A 21,816-nucleotide genomic window follows, 5' to 3' on the forward strand; every position below is an offset into this window, starting at 1 on the left:
CCACGATCTGACAAGGTCGACTCCAACGACTTCCACGAGGGCCACCACTTCGACCGCTATAGCGACATTGATGGCGTCGGTTTCCACACTCGGCTCCGATCCAACCTCTTGTTCCGCCAGAGCTTTTGGCACCTTTCGACGTCATCTCCGATATGCCTCATCTCACTCCTCACTCCCCAGCTGCAGTCGAGGTTATACCAGTTCGATCTCGCTTGCCCTTGGTCCATAGCATGGTGCCGTTCGACATCCTCGAACCCGACCCCTGTTCGGATCCGACTTTTTCTCAGGAGCATCCCCGGTCTTTGCTACAGGCTGGATCCTTTCGAGACATCGGAATTTCACTTCGGTAGATGATGGCCGCAAGAGGGCGAAGCGCCTTGGAGTCTCTCAGCCAGCCTCCCAGCAGTTCAATCGATCTAAGCCCTGGAGACCATCTTTTCAGAGGCGTCAACACTCTCCTAAGCAATCCGATTACTGGAAGAGGAAACCCCCCCAACAAAAGCAACCCTTCCAACAGAGGCCACGCTCTCACCAGACAAAGAAGTCTTCTCAGCCAGCCAAGCAGTCTCTTTGACTCCCCTCTGCATCTCACTCAACAGCTGAATCCCTGCTATCAAACACGTCTTCTCCCATTCTATCAAACCTGGAGCTCAATCACCACGGACTCTTGGGTGCTCACTATAATCCACCTAGGTTACACAATCGAGTTCGTTTTGCCACCTCACCACCACTACTTCACTGTTACTCCACCCTCCCCTCATCTCAAACAAGAGATTCTGGACTTGCTAAAAAAAAAATGCCATAGAACTTGTTCCTCCTCACCATCGGAGGACAGGTTTCTACTCACGATATTTCCTGGTGACCGAGAGGGACGGGGGCAAGCGACCCATTCTGGATCTCAGGAGACTAAACAAGCGAATAGTCTACAAGAAATTCAGAATGATCTCCGTCCAATCCATCTTTCCCCTGATTCCGCAGGATTCGTGGAAGGCATTCCTGGATCTTCAGGACGCTTATTTCCATGTGACCATCAGACCTCAGCACCACAAATGTCTTCGCTTTGCCATGGGAGAACCATCACTTCCAGTATCGATCCCTCTCTTTCGGGCTGTCCACCACCCCCAGAGTGTTTACGAAGTGCATGGCAGTAGTCGCAGCTGCTCTGCGTCTTCGCAACATTCCAGTGTTCCCGTACATAAACGACTGGTTACTCTTCGCTCCCACAGCACATCAACTGGCGAAGAATCACAAAACCACACTCTCTCTTCTCGCCTCCCTGGGCCTGTGTGTGAATGCTACCAAATCTCACCTCACCCCAACTCAGGACCTACAGTTCACAGGTGCTTGTCTCGGCACATCTCCTCATCTAGTTTTTCTTCCCAGGGATCGTGCCCACACCATCCTGTCCCTGGCCCAGGAGGTCATACGTACCCAACGCAACCTGCAGTCACCATCCAACGTCTTCTGGGCCTCATGGCCGCAACAACCTTGGTTCTTCGATTCGCAAGACTGCGCATGCAACATCTCCAGCTTTGGTTTGTTCATGCCTACCATCCACACGTACAACCACAGAATACCGTTCTCACTGTACCTCAGAGGGTTCGGCTCTCCCTTGTTTGGTGGACAGTACCAGACAATTTACTTTGCGGAATGCCCTTTGTATTTCCTCCTCCGTCTGTCATCATGACTACAGATGCCTCCAAGTGGGGATGGGGAGCACTCAGAGGACAAAACTGTCAGGGGTCTGTGGACTGCCCCCGAGAGGGCCATGCACATAAACTGCCTAGAACTCATAGCCGTTCACAGGGCTCTTCAATCGTTCCTTCCATCTGTAATCAGCCGACATGTCCAGATCACAACCGACAATATGGCCACAGTTTTCTATGTGAACAAGCAGGGCGGTACCAGATCGATCTGTGCCGCATAACCATACTTCTTTGGGAATGGTGCATCAAAAACAGCATCTACCTGACTGCCATTCATCTTCCAGGGATAGAAAATGTCTTGGCCAATTCTCTCCGCAGGATTCGCATAGATGACCACGAATGGTCCCTCAATCCACGTTACTTGCATCACATCTTTGCCTGCTTCGGGACTCCAAAAGTAGATGTTTTTGCTACGAAGGACAACTCGAAATGCCCTCTCGTTTATACCAGGAGAGGCAACGATGCTTTCCTCCACAGCTGGAGGGGTCCTCTTCATTATCTTTTTCCACCAACCCCTCTAATTACCCGATCTCTACTCAAAATTGCTCAGGACGGTACAGACTGCATACTGATAGCGCCATGGTGGCCATGGCAACTGTGGTTCACGAGACTCCTTCAAATGTCCCATCACACTTATCACCGCCTTCCCCTGGCAGACGATCTCCTCTCCCAAGATCACGGCCAGGTATGGCACCACAACCCCCAAATTCTAGGACTTACGGCTTGGAGAATTCAGCCACATCTTTACCACCGAGAGTAGCGGAAGTTATCCTGAATGCTAGAAAACCTACCAGGCGCGCTTACAGTGTAAGTGGAAGCGCTTCTGCTCCTTTGCATCCTCTAAACAACTTGATCCAGAGTCTGTACCTCTCCCTTCGATCCTGGAATACCTGCTGTCTCTATAAATGTCGGGGCTCAGCTATTCTTCTTTAAAGGTTCACCTTTCAGCCATTTCTGCTTTCCACGAGCCTATTGACGGGCAGACTTTTCTCCCATAGACTGTCCGAATCATTCCTCAAGGGCATGTTGCACCTTCACCCTCCTATCAAACCGATTGTGCCAGTTTGGAGTTTGTCGTTCTTTCACAACTTATGAAACCTCCGTTTGAACCCTTGGCCACTGTGGACCTTAGTCTTCTCTCTTGGAAGACTGCCCTGTTGGTTGCTCTCACTTCTGGCAAGCGGGCCAGTGACTTGTGTGCCTTCCGTTCTGACCCACCTTATACAGTTTTTCATAGGAACAAAGTGGTCCTGAGAGCGGATCCTGCTTTCTTACCCACGGTTGTATCGAAATTTCATCTTTCAACTTCTACTTTGTTGCCCACGTTTTTTCCTAATCCTAAAGACTCTGGACAAAGAGCTCTACACACTCTCTATGTCAGAAGAGCTTTGTCCTTTTACCTCTCTTGTACACAACCATTCCGTAAGGACCCTAACATATTTGTGGCCTACGGCAATCCTCAAAGAGGACGCAAAATTTCTACCTAGAGACTCTCTAAGTGGGTATCCATTGCAATCTGGTTGTGTTAGGAAGTTGCTAAGCAACCTTTACCTGAAGGCCTTAAGGCTCACTTGACTAGAGCAGTCTCGACCTCTTCGGCCTTTCTGGAGGGTGTCTCCTTAGAGGACATCTGTGCTGCTGCATCATGGTCCTCGCCTTCCACGTTCGTCTTGCACTATGCCTTGGATGTTCGTGCTAGACGGGACGCCTCCTTCGGCCAAGCGGTCCTCAGGTCCATCTTCCACTGAAATCACCCCAGGTGAGTGCATGCATACATTGTAAGTATGGAAATGTTTTTTTCTTGCCAGCACCCACCTTCCTTTTGACTTTCAGCTTTCTAGTCACCCATGTGTGGGACTGCACAGAGACCACGATGAAGATAAACAGGTTGCTTACCTGTAACTGATGATCTTCGAGTGGTCATCTGTGCAGTCACACACGCCCACCCAGCCTTCCCCTCTGCTGGCTTTTTCTGCCTTGGTTTTTACCTTTGTAGACTGTCAGTAGCGGCTGAAAGAAACTGAGTGGGAATGGCGCCTCCCACTCGCTCCAGGCATGCGCAGTCGATGCCTGCTCCCCAGGGTGAGCGAAAAGCGCGCCAAAAAACGCTCTAGGCGAGCTATTGGAGACTCCAAGGTATGGATCCGTTGCCTGCGGCAAGACCCATGTGTGTGACTGCACAGATGACCACTCGAAGATCATCAGTTACAGGTAAGCAACCTGTTTTTTCTTGCCTTGCAGCTTTCTGGAGAGCTTGTTCTGCTCTCTGGAGAGAGGTAAAATTTCCAAACATTTTGAAGTTTTAGAAGTGTTATTAAATAAAATACAATTTTGGGGAAAATTGAACTACACGCAGTCCTTATGTCAAATACTCCCTCTGAGTGGTGGAGTTTTGTGAGCAAATATTCTACTTCATGAGCTGCTGGCATTAAAGTTGTGAGCAAGCAATTTGGCTACTGCATAAATTAGTTTGCTCTCGGGGCATCCTTTCTGAGCTAAGACAAAAATGTGTGAACCAGGGGCTGAAAAAGTGTGACCTGGCTCACACTAACTCCGCTTAAGAGGGATTATTGCTTGCATCCCAATCATATCAAGTTTATTATGATCCGAGATCAGAAACCAAACTCCTCAAGCGACACAGACTTTATTAGCTGTTCAGATATACTGAATATAAAAATATATTTGCCAAGATAAAATTCATTCTGATCACAGTGACAATAAAATATACATATACAAGCATTTGCCAAAATAAAACCTTTTCAAATGAGCATATTCTTCTGCCTGATTGAATAGACAAAGCATCGCATTTCTCTGCCCTTGTAGAAATTTTATTACTACGGTCGGTCAGAAGCAATGAAACATTACTTCCTTATCAAGCCTTAAACATAATTTACTGCTTTAAAAACATAGAAATGTATTATTTGTCACTTGGCATATAGAACCGTGGGATTTGAAAGTTTTCTGCAACTAAGATTGTGCAATGCATGGAGTACTAAGAGCTGCATAGCGCAGCATCCTGTGCTATCTTAAAAGACATGTCTTAGTTTATGTCATCTGAGCGGTAGGGGGAAAATAAAAGTTGAAAATAGTGCCAACGTTGTAGTTACACAAAGTGGTATTTCAACGGAAACTGTCTCGCACAGTCACAGCTGTAGGAACATACTTGGTTATCAAGTTAAACTGAAAACACTGAACTCTTCAATGAAAAATTATTGTACATGTTATAACATTGTGGGCTGAATTAGTAATATTTAACAATAAATGTACACTTGAAAATGTGTTTCGTATATCTGTGCTCCCAAAAAGAATTGTTACCTAGTGCTGTAAACGTATATAAAAATCTACACAGTCTGAATGAATAAAACCTTGACCTTAAAATGCGTTTTGCTTTTCCCAAAAGGGAAAATATTCCATAGATGTTTTTCAGCACTTTCCAGAAATCTCTCATTAGGAAAAAAGTCAGTGGAGATGCACACACACACACTGATTTTCTGGGCCTTCACATAGGGATGGAGGAAGTGGGAAGCCGGACCAAGCGAGTAGCAGTCATGAGAGTTGGGGATCCCCCTCCCACTTTCTTGCATCCTATATATTGTACTTTAAGCTTCACTGACATCTGGCTCTGAAAAGCTTCTGGGAAGGAAGCAGATGCCAGACTCTTTAGCTTGGGGAAACATCGACTGCGGGGTGACATGATAGAGGTTTACAAGATAATGCATGGGATGGAGAAAGTAGAGGAAGAAGTACTTTTCTCCCTTTCTCACAATACAAGAACTCGAGGGCATTCGATGAAATTGCTGAGCAGCCAGGTTAAAACGGATAAAAGGAAGTACTTCTTCACCCAAAGGGTGATTAACATGTGGAATTCACTGCCACAGGAGGTGGTGGCGGCCACAAGCATAGCCACCTTCAAGAGGGGTTTAGATAAAACTATGGAGCACAGGTCCATCAGTGGCTATTAGCCACAGTGTGTGTGTATATATAAAATTTTTTGCCACTGTGTGACACAGAGTGTTGGACTGGATGGGCCATTGGCCTGATCCAACATGGCTTCTCTTATGTTCTTATGTGACGCAGAGTGTTGGACTGGATGGGCCACTGGCCTGATCCAACAGGGCTTCTCTTATTTTCTTATGTGACGCAGAGTGTTGGACTGGATGGGCCACTGGCCCGATCCAACAGGGCTTCTCTTATTTTCTTATGTGACGCAGAGTGTTGGACTGGATGGGCCACTGGCCTGATCCAACAGGGCTTCTCTTATGTTCTTATGTGACACAGAGTGTTGTACTGGATGGGCCACTGGCCTGATCCAACAGGGCTTCTCTTATGTTCTTATGTGACGCAGAGTGTTGGACTGGATGGGCCACTGGCCTGATCCAACAGGGCTTCTCTTATGTTCTTATGTGACTCAGAGTGTTGTACTGGATGGGCCACTGGCCTGATCCAACAGGGCTTCTCTTATGTTCTTATGTGACGCAGAGTGTTGTACTGGCTGGGCCACTGGCCTGATCCAACAGGGCTTCTCTTATGTTCTTATGTGACACAGTGTGTTGGACTGGATGGGCCACTGGCCTAATCCAACAGGGCTTCTCTTATTTTCTTATGTGACGCAGAGTGTTGGACTGGATGGGCCACTGGCCTGATCCAACATGGCTTCTCTTCTGTTCTTATGTGACACAGAGTGTTGGACTGGATGGGCCATTGGCCTGATCCAACAGGGCTTCTCTTATTTTCTTATGTGACGCAGAGTGTTGGACTGGATGGGCCACTGGCCTGATCCAACAGGGCTTCTCTTATGTTCTTATGTGACACAGAGTGTTGTACTGGATGGGCCACTGGCCTGATCCAACAGGGCTTCTCTTATGTTCTTATGTGACGCAGAGTGTTGGACTGGATGGGCCACTGGCCTGATCCAACAGGGCTTCTCTTATGTTCTTATGTGACACAGAGTGTTGTACTGGATGGGCCACTGGCCTGATCCAACAGGGCTTCTCTTATGTTCTTATGTGACGCAGAGTGTTGGACTGGATGGGCCATTGGCCTGATCCAACAGGGCTTCTCTTATTTTCTTATGTGACGCAGAGTGTTGGACTGGATGGGCCACTGGCCTGATCCAACAGGGCTTCTCTTATGTTCTTATGTGACACAGAGTGTTGTACTGGATGGGCCACTGGCCTGATCCAACAGGGCTTCTCTTATGTTCTTATGTGACGCAGAGTGTTGGACTGGATGGGCCATTGGCCTGATCCAACAGGGCTTCTCTTATTTTCTTATGTGACGCAGAGTGTTGGACTGGATGGGCCACTGGCCTGATCCAACAGGGCTTCTCTTATGTTCTTATGTGACACAGAGTGTTGTACTGGATGGGCCACTGGCCTGATCCAACAGGGCTTCTCTTATGTTCTTATGTGACGCAGAGTGTTGGACTGGATGGGCCACTGGCCTGATCCAACAGGGCTTCTCTTATGTTCTTATGTGACACAGAGTGTTGTACTGGATGGGCCACTGGCCTGATCCAACAGGGCTTCTCTTATGTTCTTATGTGACGCAGAGTGTTGGACTGGATGGGCCACTGGCCTGATCCAACAGGGCTTCTCTTATGTTCTTATGTGACACAGTGTGTTGGACTGGATGGGCCACTGGCCTGATCCAACAGGGCTTCTCTTATTTTCTTATGTGACGCAGAGTGTTGGACTGGATGGGCCACTGGCCTGATCCAACATGGCTTCTCTTCTGTTCTTATGTGACACAGAGTGTTGGACTGGATGGGCCATTGGCCTGATCCAACATGGCTTCTCTTATGTTCACAGCAGCTTTTTGTTATTGCTGGTATTCCTGCATCACTGTCCTTTTTAAAGTTAAGGCCTTTGACCACTTAGGTGCTAATCCCAAACAGAATACTGATTGGTGATGCTCAAACACCACTGTCTGCACAAGCTTGCTCTGACTTCATAATAGGTTCCAGGGTCTCCAACATGGTGCTCGTGGGCACCATTACGCCTACTGACCCCTGTCCTGGCACCGGCTGAGTGGGTGGGGCCATGCTGGGTTTTTGTCCAGCAAGACTTCTGATCGGCAACTGGAGATTTGATTGGCTGTGCAGATGTTTGCAAAGGTTGCTTTGGCAGCAACTGCTATCACGGCACCAGGATCGTCACTGTGTGACATAAAGTGAGCCGCGCTACCTGTTTTATGGTGGGCTCTGCCTCCTGTAGCAGCTCTTTAGTGGCAGCCCTTTTGTGGATGTGCCCACCATGCTGTGTCAAAATTCTAAAGGGGCCCATGGGCTCAAAAACGTTGGGGACCTCTGATATATCCTTTTCAGTTGTTAGGTCATATTGCACCCACACCCCACAGTGTGTTGTTCTACCTGATGGTACCATAAGAACAGTTTCAGCCGCATGAACCCCCAGCCCAGCCTTAATGAAACAGTTGATTAAAAACAGCGAAGGACCATTGAGTTAAACATTAACTCAGTAAAACAAAACAGGCAAATAAAGAGAAGAAAGGGGAGGAATAAAAATAGGTGTAGTTAAAAGTGATATAAGATTAAAGTCTGGTCCAAGAACAAATGGTTGTCAAATTGGGCTAAAATTTCTCTGGACCAATTGGGTTAAAATTTCTCTTTGTGATGCACAACTCTTTAGATAAATCTAGGGCTTTCTTTTGAGCAGGAACGCACAGGAACACAGTTCCAGCTGGCTTGGCAACAGGGTGTGTGGCCTATTATGCATATTCCTGCTGGACTTTTTTTGGAGAAAAAAGCCCCAGAAAAATCTAGACAGTTTCCGGCCAGGTTCTTTATTTATTTGCCTTATTTATATCCCACCTTTTCCCCCAGCAAGGACCCAAAGGGGGCATACATTGTATTCTTCTCAGTTTTATCCTCAGAACAACTCTGCGAGGTAGATTATGCTGCAAATGTGTGACTCAGCAAGTTTCCATGGCAGACGGGTTTCTAGCTCCTAGTCTGACATTCTAATCACTACATCATACTGGCTCTTGGAAGTAAAACTCTTAGAAGTAGAGAGCATGATTTCCAAAGCTGAAATAAATTATCTTTGGTATATAACTGACTGAAATGGAATCTTACTCAGACCTGTCCAGTGAGGCTTAGTCCCATAAGTGTTCTTAGGAATGCGCATAACAAATGTCAGGAGGTGCTAGAAGAGTTTCAGCATTGGTGGTGGTTACCAGTTGTATGTTTACATGCAGGACAAAAAAACAGGTTTATGAGTCGTCTTCTGTTTTTTAAATTAGGCGTTTTTTACGGGAAACCTTGAAAATGTCAAACGCAGAAGACCTGAACCGCTTAACAGCCTGCTCGCTTGTTCTCCTGGGTCACATCTTCTACGTACTGGGGAATCACCGGGTAAGCGTTGCCGTGTTATTACTGCTTTTATTTCTTCTGTATTGAAGAAGACTCGGTGGGTTGGAGGACTGGGGGCATGAACTCAGTCTTACTAAACTCCCACGAGGTGGTATTTGTACACAGGTATGGTTGACACATCTGGCATTTGCAGTCGGTCATGCCAACTTTCAGCTGGCTGACTTGAGAGAGATTATAAGCACAAACTCAAAACCTGCCTGCCAGGATATACGCGTTTCCCCTGGGAAGGTTGTGAGGAATGAAATGGAGGTTTGTTTGATCCAGAGAGGAAGCTTTGTTTGTTTTCTCTGCATGACTCCCTGGTCTGTCCTTGCCTCGTTCCCAATCAGCCTGTATATAGGGAAGTGTAATTCCGTTGTGACTCTGCATTGAGAGTGATGGCATCATACAGCGCAGAGAGAGGGAGAGCAATCGTACAACTGCCAGTTCTTGGAGGAGGCAGTTTCTTGCCATCTGTGCCTGGTTCACTGTTCTGGACTTGCTTCCATTTCAGAGACAAGCTTGTAGAAGCTCAAGTAGGCGGATTGCATCCCTTCATTGTGCTGACACAGCAGTTGTCTTGGCCATCGAAAGGGATAGCAAATGTACCTTCTGCAAGACTAAGGGCTCTCTTACCTGGGTTCGACAGGATTTTTGGGTTATAAGCTTTCAAGAGTCAAAGCTCCCTTCATCAGACAGGTAGCTTTGACTCTCGAAAGCTCGTACCCCAAAAATCTGCTCGGTCCCTAAGGTGCTACTGGACTTGAATCTAGATATTCTACTGCATACCAAGACGACTGCCCTCGGACGCTATCTCACTTGAGCAGTTTTGCACCATTCCCCCACCGCCCATTTCTGGAGGACTGGTTTTAAAACTGTGTTTTGTCTTGGGTAGATTATTCCATGCAAGGGGGCTATCATCTATAACTGCCAAGCTTGTTTTGACCAAGAGTAATTTGTCCCTAGGAGAGTAACAACATGGTGGTCCCAGCCATGCAGCTTGCCAGCAAAATCCCAGACATGTCTGTGCAGCTGTGGTCTTCAGCTCTCTTGAGGGGTAAGTTACTCAGAGTATCTCATTTGTATTTGATGGAGGAGTGACCAGCTGGGGGGGCGGTCCTGTTTGCTTTGCTTTCATTAAGAAGGGATGAGTGGCCATGGCCTGGAATAGCCCAGGCAAGCCCGATCTCGGAAGCTAAACAGGGTTGACTCCAATACTCCCTCTAAGCTGTGGAGTCTAGGGAGCAAAAATTCTAATTTACGAGCCACTGGCATTAAAAGTTGTGAGCTACTGCATAAATTTGTTTGCTCTGTGGCCATTTTTCCTGAGCTAAGGCAAAACTGTGCGAGTCAGAGGCTAAAAAAGTGAGCTAGCTCACACTAACTCATTTTAGAGGGAACACTGACTGACTCTGGCAAGTACTTGGACTGGAGACTTGCTTGGAATTTCAGCAGATTGGAGGGCAGGGGCAGGCTTTATTCAGCCACCTTTCTTGAGTATCTTCCAGGCCCCAATAGGGGTCAGTCACTAGAGGTCGGCGTGATTTCCAGGTGCAGAGACACACACAGACAGCAAAAAAAAGGAGCGAGTGGAACAGCCACTGCTACAGTCTTTGGAAGCAAGCAGGGCTCAAGTACTAGGATTGTTTGCGTGCTGCACATCTCTTTGCTTTCATGGATGGTCTTGCAGAGTTCTGAAAGAGGAGAGGTGAAAGTGTTTAGTTTAGTTGAGAGGTTCTGCAATCAGCCCCCCCTGCAACCAGCTCCCCTCTAACCCTATGAAACAGTCTATCACCTGATCCCAAAGATGCCCAAAAAAAGTGGGGGGGGGGGACAACAACTGGATGAAGTGGCATCTGAGAGAAAAGTTTTCTGTGTTACAAACCCATTGCCTTCACAGTGTAGGCAGGTGGGCTAAACTCCCAAGTCATGGAGCCCGCTTTTGGTGATTGGTTGGTTTGGCAGAGGCAAATAAAAGGCAAAAGGATGAGTCCATGCACCTCAGGGTATTGCTGCCACCAGCCCCTTAGACTAACCAGAGACCAGGCCTCTAGCCCAGGGGTGGCCAACGGTAGTTCTCCAGATGTTTTTTTTGCCTACAACTCCCATCAGCCCCAGCCAGCATGGCCAATGACTGGGCCTGATGGGAGCTGTAGGCAAAAACATCTGAAGAGCTGCCGTTGGCCACCCCTCCTCTAGCCCTTCCCAGATCTAAACAAAAAACCCTGTAAAGTTGTACACTCACAAGGTGAGTCCCCAAAACAAGTTACTTAGTAGCTGTAGCCAGGTTGAACTACCTCCTGAATTCAAGAATACGCCCAAACATAATTAAAGTGATTTATTCGAAGGATGCACCGGAACATACAACAAAGATACTGACAAAACAATCGCTCTCTAATCCAGAGGTTACTTAGCAAGGCAAAGTTCAAGATAGTTTCAGAGTCCAAAAGCAACAGGTTCCCAGCTGTTGTGGTCCACCCCAGTCAGAAGTGTCCCAAGGCAAGAATTATAAGCGGGGGGCAAAGCTGGAATGAAGGATGTTTCCCTTTATGCCTCACAGCCTGTGCTGGCATGATTTAGGCTAGTCTGTCAGATATAGGCCCAGTGTTGTAATCGAATTGACCATGTGATATAACCAATCAGGTTAAGCTTTCCAGTTAGTTTCTGACGTTCTGCAGCTGCAGGGGACCCAATTGTCATGCTCCCACAAGTCCCTGCATTAACAAGATGGAATGTGTAGGCCAGTGATGGCAGATGAGATACCCTGCACCTGTGAATGCATCTTATCCTGCCTTATATTCCCTACTGAGTTAGCTTAGCCTTGGGACTCAGAGAGAGGCCTAATCTCTTGACAGCCTGCTGGTGCTTGACCCACTGACCTGGCACAGTCGGTTCTTCAGAGTTGTCCCTCAAAAGTTGACGTATTAGCTGAGACTAGCTTCCCAGCTAGTTGTGAAGCAGGGGGCAATTTTTCTTTTAACCAGACTAGAACTTTGTAGCTGTACTGACTGTTTCTAAGGGAAGGGAGACGTCATTGCCTTCATAGGCAGAAAAGAATGAGACGTTATGTTTATTTACTTTATATATTGCTCCCCCCCTCCCCCCCCCCCGCACTTTTGGGGAATTTTCCCCTCTTCCCTCTTTTATTGTCACAAAACTCCCATGAGAGAGGTGAGGTTGAGTGTGTGACTGGGCCAAGGTCACCCAGCAAGCTTTCATAGCACAAATGGGGATTTGAACCTGGGTTTTCGAGCTCCTAGCCTGACACTTCAACCACTGCCCTGCACCAGCTTCCATTGCACAAGTGGGGATTCAAACTTGAGCTTCCCAGCTCATCATCCAACACTTTAATCACTCCTCCTTACCCGCTTTCATGCTGCCCGTAAGAGAAAGGAGAGCTGCCTTTTTCGTTTGACAGGCTGGCAGCAGCTGTACTTCCTGTTGGAGCTGCCGGTGAGGCTGAGCCTAAGAGATGCCAGTTGTCCTGTTTATAATGGGAAGAGGAGGGGCCATGAGCAGCTGCATGAAGTCCTCCCTGGCCATTTCCTCCAGCATGGGTCATCCTGACAGAGGAACTGCATTGGTGGAACAGACTGACTTCTGTCTGGTTTCTTTCACTCAGCCCTTTAGCCTAAACCCCTGACAGCAATTAAACCCATGCATACAGAATGGCCTTTTGTGTGTTCTGTGTTATCTCCCACAGCATAAGGCATCCAGCACAGTAGGATTAGGAATACAAAATTCAATGATGATGTGAGCAGCGGTCTGAACAGCAAATGACCTCAGGGAAATTGTAGTGGCTGTGCAGGAAGTGGTATTATGAACCATGCAGTAAAAGCTAGAAGTTAGCTTTGATAGACAGCAGACAGGGAACAACTTCACAATATAAAAATGGAATTTTGATTTCCATCAGCATGTTAAGGTGCACTGCCAGCTCGTAACACGACTAACTCCTCTGGATGTGGTATTTAATGCTTCCAATTGATTTGTTCCCATTAAACAAACGAAATTGTGGCCATGTGCCTTGTTACCAACCTGCTCCTGTTGAGGCATGCACTTGATATAAGCTTTACTTCATGTGAGTACTGGATTATGCATTAGGCACTGCAGGCATTCTCCCATTGCTTCTGTTTGAATTCCTGTAATTGCTTTCTAATTGGTGCCAAGCGGGCTCCTTAGTATTGGCTCCTTTTGCTTCCCAGCAATAGACTGGGGAGTGGGGAGTGGCAACATTTCTGGGACATGCCCTCAGCCTCATTCTTTCGATTCAACCCATGCTGACTTTCTTCTGGGAATATCCTTCAAAATCCTGATTTATTACCTGTGTAGCATACTCTTTACCCAGAAACAGCAGAGTTTGCACCTCACCTCACCTGTATAAACAGACATTTCAGAATGGTGAATATACTCTGCACTGAAACAAAATAATTAAAAGTTTGGTGCCCCAGCAATCTGGATTATGCAGCCTGGGTAAATTATCCAGGTTGTTAACTCCTTGGTCCTTGTGCCTGTAGGGACATGATGGCGATCCCTGGGTCCAGTAGGAACCCTGCGATCTCTTTGGTTACAGACAGTCATGGATCTGTGGATTGTATGCAGATTCAGGTTTGGTCCCCAGCATCTCATTTGAAGGCTCAAGTGATAGGGGATGTGAAAGACCTCTGCCTGAGATCCTGGAGAGCCCCCATTAGTCTGACCAGTGATAAGGCAGCTTCCGGTGCTTATAGTGTTATGTTTTACAATGATTTTATTTGAAGAAGATGATGATATTGGATTTATATCCCGCCCTCCACTCCGAAGAGTCTCCTATTTGGCAGCTAGGAGATATCCCCTTGGATATCTTGCAGGTGCAGAGGCTTTTAATATCTACATTTATATTGTGTGTGTGTGTCTTTATATCTTCATGTGTATATCTTTAAAACGGGGGTGGCCAAACTTGCTTACTGTAAGAGCCACACAGAATAAACATCAGATGTTTGAGAGCCGCAAGACATGAACATCAGATGTTTGAGAGCTGGAAGGCAGGCAGACAAATAGATGGGGAGGTGAGAGATGGAAAGAAAGAAACTTTAACTTTTAAATGCATTCTCCAAGTCACCTGCTGGCCTGACTTGGAGAAGTGATTTAAAGAGAGAAATGCCTTCTCCAAGCTGGCCAATGGGGTAGTGGGGGCTTCAAGAGCCACACAATATGTGTGAAAGAGCCACAGTTTGGCCAACCCTACTTTAAAAGTTTAGACACTTGCAAAAACAGCTAGCTGAGTCTGCTGCCTGTCTCTTCAACTGAAAGCTTGATCATCCCAGACTTAACAGTTGCATGCTGGAAAGACAGGGAGAGCTCCCTTGTATGGGCCAGTGTAACTTACCCCATGGTGTCTCTTCTGTCCTTCCTGTACCCTAAGATCTGAACAAAGCATGTGGGAATGCAATTGATGCCCACGAAGCAGCCCAGATGCACCAGAACTTCTCTCAGCAGCTGCTCCAAGACCACATTGAGGCTTGTAGCCTCCCAGAGCACAACCTCATCACGGTATGTTGACATTTGGGTCAAGTTGGGGCTCCTTTTGTTTTTGCCCTTTCCTGTGTTGCACCACAGATACTTGCCCGTTCACCACAGTGGTCTGCATATGAGTGTCTGTGAACGTACTTATGCATTCTATGTGCTTGCCTGTACCAAATGGTTGCCTATGGGTTGGGAAAGAGAATATTTGAGTTCAGTATAATTTTTTCTTAGAAATCCTGAAAATACTAAAAATAGGTATTTAAAGTTCCACCTTGCTCTTGCGTATTGATCTCTTAATTTCTGTTTTGGTGCAAGATTCCCGTGTATCTTTCAGTGATCCTTTAAGAGGTTCTCTGGATTTTCTGTTTAATTGGTCCGAATTCCGTGCCTTTTGACTATTTTTTTTTTAGTTGAAGGCCATTGAATTTCTGTGTCTGAGGACAGAGGTCTCATGTCTTAATGACACATGGGGACACTGTACTTTTAAAAAAGTTAAGGACTTTATGGTGTAGGGTGCTAAATGAGTGAAGTACAGATGCTGATTGGGAAAAATCACCAAATAGGAATTTCTTTCTGTTTTTCTCCCCCTCTCCATCGCCAGTGGACAGACGGACCACCTCCTGTACAGTTTCAGGCACAAAACGGACCCACAACCAGCCTGGCCAGTCTTTTGTGAGAGTGCGACATGTTGCCTAAAAATAAGACAACTTTCCTTAACACTGAGCTTTTTTTACACAACGGATGGGCTGCAGATCCCTCTTCTCATGGGATATCTCTAGGATTCCTCTTCTAGACCCTTGCCGGAGATGCGCTGGGAGCACATTTCAGAGACTCACCGGTGTGATGCAGGCATTTGGAGCTCTTCAGATTTCCGTGTGGGAGTGCGTCACTTGAGCTGTGTGTGTGCTTGTGTTTGCATGGAGTGTTGTGAGAGGTGGGAGGGCAGCTTTCATTGCATACCCCTTCCTGTTGCTCAGAATTAGGTTTTACATTATTCAGAAACAGACCTCCTTCCATTGGACTGGATCTTAGCATTTTTAAAAAATAATGAAACCCTCCAATTATGAAGGAAAGACCCAGCATTGGTAGAAAGAAGGGGTTTAAAAAGCCTCAAGCTTCCTCTTGGAGAATTAAAACGCATCCCCGAAAATCCCGCAGTTATTCTTTTAACCTGTGCTGCATAACCCTGATTGTGCCTGAAGATGTTAGATTGTCTTTCGATGAAGGTCCAGAGGTCGGTGGGCTGTTCAACATCAGTATTGCAGGCTGAATGCTTGCTGTTTGCCTGGTTGTGGCTGCCTCTCACGTGGGAGCTAGTGCTGTGGGCAGTTGTGCACTTTTGAAAAGACCAGCACGTAGAGGGTAGAAAGAAAGCAGCTGTTTTTGTGCAGTGCTTTAAAGAATCTTCGAACTCCATCTTTGAGGGGAGTGGCCAGAACTGAGTCCAAAGAGACTTCAGGATAATCTGAGCTCCCCCCATAACTCTCCTTTCGCTCCCCAGAAGGACGCATCTAATCCCTTCTGCCTTCTACAGTGCTTTTTGTTCAGGTTTCCTGGTCTCTGCTGTAATTGCCTCCCATAGCAACCAGTGCTACTTTTCCAGATTGACAGTTAACACTCCCGATGAACCCGGAATTTACAGATGGATGCTTACAGTAAGGGCTTCCAGGAGAAAGCGCTACTGAGTGCCGAGCTGAGCTTCCTGAAAGTCTGTGATTTTTATTAAGAACAAGTTCCTAGTCATTGTTGGGAAGATATGCAGGCAGCACTGCTTTGAAGTCTTGGAAGCCAGGTGAGTGACTGACAAAGATGGATCAAGGTGGGCTTTGGTGTCTGGTTGTGCTCCTTGCCTTCCTCATAACCAGCACAGTAAAAATGGCAGGCAGTAGCATGCAGACCAAGAAAGCAATGCTGGCACATTCCGTTTGCATTACAGAATTTGGCTTTTTGGGGGGAGTGAAACGTTGAAAAAACTTTAACACAGTAGACGTATGGTCTCGCTTTACTGTTTTTAATTAGGTTCCTAATAATGGATTAGCACTAAGACTTGATCATGTGAAAACGGTTGGCCCTTTGCTTAACCAGAAGATTGATTTGTTTCACTGTTGCTTTCCCCCCTCCCCGCTGTGAAACTGGTCCAGGAGAAACCAGCTTGCAGCGCATGGAGGGAGGATAGCCGGGGAGAAACTTGAGGGAATTGTGGGGAGGGCAGGCATGAGGATCGAGAGATGAGAATCCCTTGGCTTTCGCCCACCCCAGGATGATTGTTACACAGATCATGATTACATAGAGCTTTGATTGTTACATAGATCACGTCCTTTCACAAATATAGGAATAATGCAGTAGCTCCCAAGTATACCCCAGTCAGAAGCAATTGACACTTGTTGGATCATGTCAGTGCTGGCAGGAATTTCTTACTCTCGGAAGAGAGACAAAACCGTAAGAACAGTTCATAGGATAAGTTGTCTTTGGACAGTCCTTGACTAGTGGTCCAGTCCTAACACTGACAGATGTATGCGCAAAAGTATGGCTGTTACAAAGCCCGTGGAAGCATAAAGGTCCTCCCTGTCACTATGCAGTGGACTGGATGTAGGGGTGCTCTCTTCTTTGTCACCTCGGACGGTGGTCTTCCAGGCCCCCCACAGCTTAATGTGCCTGACAGGAAGAGATGTGATGTCAGTGTCCCAGCTTGAGAAGAGTGGCAGCTGAAATTACTATGACCTCACCAGTCTTCAGGCTTGGACCAAGAGAGCTGGGGACAGGAAATACAAGGAGGCGTAAAAGGAACAAACCATGGAGGAGTTTTGTCCACCAAGCGATCTCCTCTCGCTGTTCTTCGGCTGCTCTGTGTGCATGGAAAGAGAAGGAACGAGAAGCGGTGCCTTTGCTCATGTTAGCAGCAAGGCCTTCCAAAAGGCAGACTCAAAAAGTCTCATCTGTACAGGTACGCAATCTGACAGATAGGGCTCTGGGAACCAACCTATGGGTTGAAGAATATTGCGCTGAGGCAGACGGTTGTCTTTCTCTTGTGAAAAGAGAGGTTGGAAGGTGCCCAGACTTTCAATGGTCCAAAGATCCTGGCTTGGCCTGCTTCACTGGTACTGCACGGCCTTTAATTGTTTTCCTTGCAAATGAAACTGGGAAACAGTTGCCACTCTTCATTACCTTGGTTAGAGAAATGGGATAGAATCTTGTGTGCTGGATCAAGCTGCCTGGTGGTTCATAGGCCATCCGTGCCACAATGAATCTCTTGTTGCGTTCCCATCTGAAGTTCTCTTTCTTGGCTGCTCTGCACCCCTCCCTCTCTTCGAAAGCCTCATTTCTGTGTGGGTGGGTGAGTGTACGGTGGAGATTTTTTGCACTGTTTGAATGTGGCATCTGCCTGTTTGGCCAAGACCACTTGCTTCAACAGTTCCTTCGGTTGTGAGATTCTCCTGTTATGAAACAGCTTTTTATTAATGTACTTTTAAAAAACATTGTGTACTTCAGTAAATTTGTACAGTTTGTCTTTTAGCCTTTTCAAGAAGCATTTAGTCTTTTCCTATAGATACTGTGCAAACATAAAGAAGTTGCATAGGGATTGTTTATTTGTCTTTATTTTAGGATCCAAAGCACTTTTCAGGTAGTCAAAAGGAGAAAGACCACAACTTGTGGGCCGGATGAATATTTTGTGGTCTATGATTATGCCACTGATCCAAGGGAGTGCAGAAAAGGTGCAAAATGTGGCAGTGGTCACAGCACTCAGTTTCCCAAGAATCTGTTCTGTTGTGTTATTTTAAAAGCAGGTTGCTAGCCCTATGGTGGCGAAGATTAAATGGAAAGTTTTGCAAGTGTTGCTGGCAAAAATGTAAGATCCAAAGAGATGCCTGAGGAATGTTTTCAGCACCTAAGTTGTTAGGGCTACATAATTTCTTGATTCTTCCTTTAAATAGAATTTTCAACAGAAATAATGAACATTTCCTTAATTTATGTAGACAGCAAATTTTGGTTCCTGGGTGGAAAATATAGACTGTAGAGAATTTTTATTTCCCTCATGAAGCAACAGACACACACACACACACACACACACCTGCTGCCTTGATTTTCCCATACCTCCCTTTCCTCAGATCATCTGGAATGCCATACTGTAGGTACAAGAAGATGCATACTTGGAGGGAAATACACCAGAGAAGTAGAGGATCTAGTGGCAGAAAGGTTTGTTCAGGGAGGTGATGAAACCAGCTGAATCCAGGTAGAATGAACTACCCCAGGTGGAATCTTCTCACCCCCTCCCCCCCCCCCCCGAAGCAAAACCAGCTGAAGGCTGAATGGCACATGAAAGACCATCCTAGAAAGGCGTGTACATACTGTCATTAAATTCAGGTCTCTTCCCTAAGCTGCCCAAGGAGGATTTTCAGAATAGAGAGCTGGATTGAGGCGTTCCATAATTGTGCAAATACATTATGTGAGAACATGGTATGGTGGCAACCAAGGATGAGGTCAGGTTCACGGGAGAGCTCCCTTGAGTGTAGCAGCTGCCACCTGAATATGACATTTTTGGGGACAAAGGTGGCCTAGTCTGTCTAATTCAAATGCAGTGATGTGCACATTGGACAGCATAGTCCTCTTGACTGCCACAGATGGTTTGGTGCCTTCCTGATCATTGTGTGCGGCCGCAGCCTATGCAGTCTTGCGAGAGAGATCTCATGTGAGGTTGGAAGTGCCCTGTGTGAATATGGGGAATGTCTCAATAATCTCTTCCTGTAGTGTCGACTCGTTTTCCATTAAGCTTTGATCATGTGGCTGTTGGAACAATTTATATTGAATGCTTGCTTTGAATGGATTTGCTTTACATTTTGGAGAAAAGAAGTACGTCACTTTTAGAATGCAAAAAGCTGGCTGTGCAATTAGCTTTCTGGAGTCCCTGCCTGCTTGGAAACTTCCACTTGCTTTATAGAAACAAAAGCACATTCCTATGGCCTTGAATCTTCCAGAACTCTTGAGAACTGAGATATACTTTGTATTTGGGAGACATCTTTACAGGCTAGTTTCAATGTGAGAATTTCTCACCCTCCGAGAAGCCTGAGATCTTGTCACGTTTATATATTCTAGGTGAGCCTCTTGAACTAGAGGAAGTGATACCCAAGTGTTTTAAGAGACAGTATCTCAGATGTCAATAATTGTACATATTTGGGTCCTTTGGCTCCTAGTTAAGCTGCAAGTAAGACAGTGCTATCATTTGCTGGGAGTAAAAGAATGATTGGTGAAGGCAATGGCAAATCTCCCTGTAAAAAGTCTGCCATGAAAACATTGTGAAAGCAACATCACCCCAGAATTGGAAACGGCTGGTGCTTGCATCTTTACGGCAGTGGTCACCCTCCAACCGGTTCAGGGTTGCCAGATCCAGGATGGGAAACTCCTGGAGATTTGGGGGGGGAGCCAGGGGAGGACAAGGATCTTGGGGAACACAGTGCTATAAAGTACACCCCCCAAAAGGTTCCATTTTCTCCAGAAGAACTGATCTCTGTAGTCTGGAGTTGAGCTGTATTTCTGGGGGATCCCCAGGTCCACTTTGGAACCTGCCATCCAATGCTGGCAGAATGGGTGAGAAGGTTTGTACAGACCTACGTGGGGGGGGGGGGGGAGGACGGAATGCAGAGGCTTCTAGACAAGTACTCAAAACAGAAACAAAAAAAGGCAGTTGCAGAACATAAGAGAAGCCATGTTGGATCAGCCCAATGGCCCATCCAGTCCAACACTCTGTGTCACACAGTGGCCAAAAATTTATATATATACACACATATATATATACACACACACTGTGGCTAATAGCCACTGATGAACCTCTGCTCCATATTTTTATCTAACCCCCCTCTTGAAGCTGGCTATGCTTGTAGCTGCCAGCACCTCCTGTGGCAGTGAATTCCACATGTTAATCACCCTTTCGGTGAAGAAGTACCTCCTTTTAGAACAACTGGAGCCGGATAATTATAGCATTGACGAGACCGCATCATTACATCAGCCTTGCCATCAAAGCTACAGGCCTTTCGAGTCCGCAAGTTCTGTCCAGCGGCCCCTCTGAGAAAGGGAGGGAATGTCCAGGAGTGCCTTCGGATTGGCCGGTCGGGTTGATTGACAACTGGCGTTTAGCGCACGAGGAAAGTGGCAACTTTCCACTTCCTCCTGCCCGTGGGGACGTCATCACCGGAAGCGGAAATCTAGCTAGTCGAGTTGCCGGCTGCTCCACAGAGCCCTCTATCACTTCCTGTGTTCAAGCCGCAAACGCTTTCCCGCCAATTGAAAGAACGCAGGGTCACACCATAGAGATACGACGCTCTAGGGTCTTTCCTACAACGCCCTTTTGCATTACTCCCACAGGAAACCCCTCGACGGGTCAGACGCCGCCGTAGCCTTTTCCAACGTCAAATCTCGACCGGAAGTTTTCGGCTCTCGCGAGGCACGGAATACTGAGGCGGGATGAGGCAGTAAAGAGTGAGCGCGCATGCGCCAAGAGCGCTTTATAAACGTCCCCCCTCTCTCTCTCTCCCGAGCTACTCCCCTTTTCGTCGGTTCGCTCTTCCACCCTCGAAGTGCGCATGCGCGGAGAGCGAGCCGGGAAAAGGGGGAGGATTGGTAGCGGCGGTTGAAGGAGGAAAGGCCCCGCCTACTGTCGCGCGCTCGCCCGCCTCTGGCCCCGCCCGCTCCCCTGCCCCCCATCTTCCTCCTCCTCCTCCTGTCAGTGACCACCTGAGGGAGCGCCTCCCCTCCCCTCCCCCGTCAGCCTGGCCAAGCCACAAGCAGGCGCCGGCCCCGGGCAGCAGCAGGAGGAGGAGGAAGACGGAGCCGCGCTGAGGGGAGGTGAGCGGTGGGCCGGGCCCTCGGGCTTCTGTCGCGTCATCTCGGGCGGAGGGGTCACGTGAGTGGGAGGGGGGTGGGGGGGGTCGTCTCTGAGGCCCAGGCCTCACCGCTGTTCCTCCTCCCTGCCCCGCCGGCCAACTCTGAGGCAGGTAGAGAAGTTGCGCGCGCACTCTCCCTCTCCTTGCCTGGCTTGAGTTTGGGAAGTTGGGGCAGGGGAGAGTGGGGGGAGCCAGGCAGGCGCGCCAGCCCTGCCCCAAATGCAAGGCCGGAAAGGGAGGGGACGCCAGGGAACGTCACTGAGGGATTGGGGAGTTCAGGGTCGCCAGATCCGGGTTGGGAAAACCCTAGAGATTTGGAAACGGAGCCTAGGGAAGGGAGGGACCCCAGCAGGGCGCAGTGCCG

The 21,816-nt window shown here is 47.5% G+C and overlaps 1 protein-coding gene across 1 annotated transcript in view; it reads left to right on the top strand.

The window, feature by feature from the left end:
• Window positions 1-18,157, top strand: part of MAU2 (MAU2 sister chromatid cohesion factor) — a 58,921-nt gene extending 40,764 nt beyond the window's left edge. The window contains exons 16-19 of the mRNA XM_060232694.1: window positions 8,967-9,078; window positions 10,042-10,132; window positions 14,477-14,604; window positions 15,179-18,157. Coding sequence (XP_060088677.1) covers window positions 8,967-9,078; window positions 10,042-10,132; window positions 14,477-14,604; window positions 15,179-15,253 — 406 coding nt within the window. The 3' untranslated portion in view covers window positions 15,254-18,157. The remainder of the gene's footprint in view (window positions 1-8,966; window positions 9,079-10,041; window positions 10,133-14,476; window positions 14,605-15,178) is intronic.
• Window positions 18,158-21,816: the final 3,659 nt, after the last annotated feature.

Source organism: Heteronotia binoei, chromosome 2, assembly GCF_032191835.1.
Source record: "Heteronotia binoei isolate CCM8104 ecotype False Entrance Well chromosome 2, APGP_CSIRO_Hbin_v1, whole genome shotgun sequence".
Lineage (NCBI taxonomy): Eukaryota > Metazoa > Chordata > Lepidosauria > Squamata > Gekkonidae > Heteronotia > Heteronotia binoei.